Here is a 2,246-nt window from a genome sequence, read left to right on the forward strand (position 1 = left end):
ATATCATTAGTTATTGGTCACCTACTCGGGTTGATCCACTGCCATTCCATCTTGTTTCGCTTAGTCCGACAATGTCTAATTTGTACTTTGAATATCTAGGCTTACCTGCTCCAATTTGCCGGTTTCGTGTAGGGTTCTTACATTCCATGCACCTATAAATATGTTCTCTCTTATATCTATTTCATGTTTATGCTCTATTTCTATTTTCGTCCTTGCTCAATTCTTTTTCTGTGCCTTGTCTGTCGTGATTTGTGCTTTTGTTTGTGCATTTTCACCTTCTGTTAGTTTTTTGGGTTTCCCTGGTCTTCTTCTAGTTGGTTGCTATATTGGTTCCATTTGTGTGTTTTTCAATCTAATATTAATTTATTATATTTTATTGTAACATTTTTACCCTTACTAATTTCTTCATATGCGACTTGTCTTATTTTTTTTTCTGTGTTTGTAGTTCTTCTTTTGTTATGTCATTATTTATATACACTTTATAGTCTTTTATGTGTTTTAGTTTAGCTTTATTTTGCATGATCTTTTCTTTTTCAAACTTGTTCTGTAGTTTGACCAAACATGTTTTTTCTTCCAGTTTGATAGCTTCTTCGATTTGAACATTGATATTCATTTCTTTTTCCATGAAGTTTCCTACAGCTTGTTTCAGTGCGTTTTTATCGATTGTATCTATTGGCAAGCCTTGTATTACAACATTATTTACTTTGCTTTCCTTTTCTAGTCTTTGTACACGTAATTTCATATCGTTTAGCTCTTTTTTCATTTCTTCCTTCTCCTTGTGTTTAGTTTGGTTTTCTTGTTTAACTGTCTCCAATTCTGTTTTCAGGTCGTTTAATTCCTCCCAGTACTTTCTCTGTACATTCATTATCTCTTTTACTTCCGTTGTTAAATTTTTTGTTTCTTTGGTTAAGTCATGCATCATTTTAATAATTTGATGGAGCTTATTATCTTCGTCATGGGTTTTGTTAGGCGATCTAGACACTTTCTTACTTTTTCGGAACAATTCTTCCTCTTCTTCTCTGTTCCTCTTTCTATGGTCTTCGGATGTGTCGTCGTCCGAATCCACTATGTATCTATCCATTATTTTTACCGGTGTTAACAAATTCGAAGCCATTTTTGTGGCGCAGCGTGCATGTATTATTCACTCCCGTTACTTAATAGTCCAATCGTTATTTTGTAACTAATCGGTTTGCGAAAAAGTGCCGAGCCCGCCTCAAAAGCTCAGAAGCACGTCACCTTATCAAACCCAACTAGTTACTGTTTTTATAGTTCGTTAATTTGCATGCGATGTTTTTGTTCTTTCCCAATAAATTTAGAAATTGTACACATATACAGATTATTTTCACTTACTTATATTCACTCCCGTTACTTAATAGTCCAATCGTTATTTTGTAACAGTTCGGTTCGCGAAAAAGTGGCGAGCCCGTCTCGATGGCTCAAAATCAAGTCACCTTATCAAAACTAATTAGTTTCTGGTTTTTATAGATCTTCAATTTGCAAGCGATATTTTTGTTTTGTTCAATAAATGTAAATATAAGAAATTGTACTTACAAACTATTATGTTTGTTTTCTTGGCTCACTTTATGTACAATTTCACTTTGTCACTTTATGGTTTCTTTGACGCTTTAAAAGCTTTTTAATTATATCCGTAATATTCACAAAATTTGATAAAAATTAAGAGCACTCATAAACACGTCTTACTAATTCAATTATAGATGGGCCAAATTCCATCCCATCATAAGAGAACGAAAATATAAAGGATTTTTTACACATTATATAAGGAAATTAATAAGACCCAGAAAAGTTTTTTAATGTTACAAGAATGTTGGAGACCCAATAAATGATACCTATGTTCTTTTTTCGATATTTTGTTCTGCATAGTTTTTATTTAAACGAAGTTTACAAAAATTTCAAAAGCAAAAAAATTAATTTTTCGCCAAAAATTTTGGAAAAATAGGTATGAGGCAATAATAGAAATATAGGCAACAAAAAATTTTACAAATTAAAAAAAAGAAATTTTTACGATGATTAGAAACGAAGATATCGTCAAAAAACGAAAAACCACAGTCTAATTTTTTGAGGGTTACACCTGCATACCAAGTCACCTAGGGCTCAATAACACAGAAAGAGTCCCACCAGAGCTCAATCCTTTTGATACCGTAGGTGTCTGGAATGAGTCAATTTTCCCCTTAGAGAGAGTGTGAGCTGTATTTGTGTTTTAGTAAATAAATTGTATCTACATACCT

The 2,246-nt window shown here is 32.4% G+C and overlaps 1 protein-coding gene across 1 annotated transcript; it reads right to left on the bottom strand.

Annotated features, from left to right (window-relative positions):
• Positions 1 to 421: 421 nt before the first annotated feature.
• On the bottom strand, positions 422 to 1,114 carry LOC126886097 (uncharacterized). Its single transcript, XM_050652940.1, has one exon. The coding sequence runs from the start codon at positions 1,112 to 1,114 to the stop codon at positions 422 to 424; it is 693 nt and encodes a 230-aa protein (XP_050508897.1).
• Between the last annotated feature and the right edge of the window lie 1,132 nt (positions 1,115 to 2,246).

Source organism: Diabrotica virgifera, chromosome 6, assembly GCF_917563875.1.
Source record: "Diabrotica virgifera virgifera chromosome 6, PGI_DIABVI_V3a".
NCBI lineage: Eukaryota > Metazoa > Arthropoda > Insecta > Coleoptera > Chrysomelidae > Diabrotica > Diabrotica virgifera.

Coding starts and splice junctions, on each gene's coding strand:
- LOC126886097 (XM_050652940.1), bottom strand. CDS start 1,114: ATGGCTTCGAATTTGTTAACACCGGTAAAAATAATGGATAGATACATA.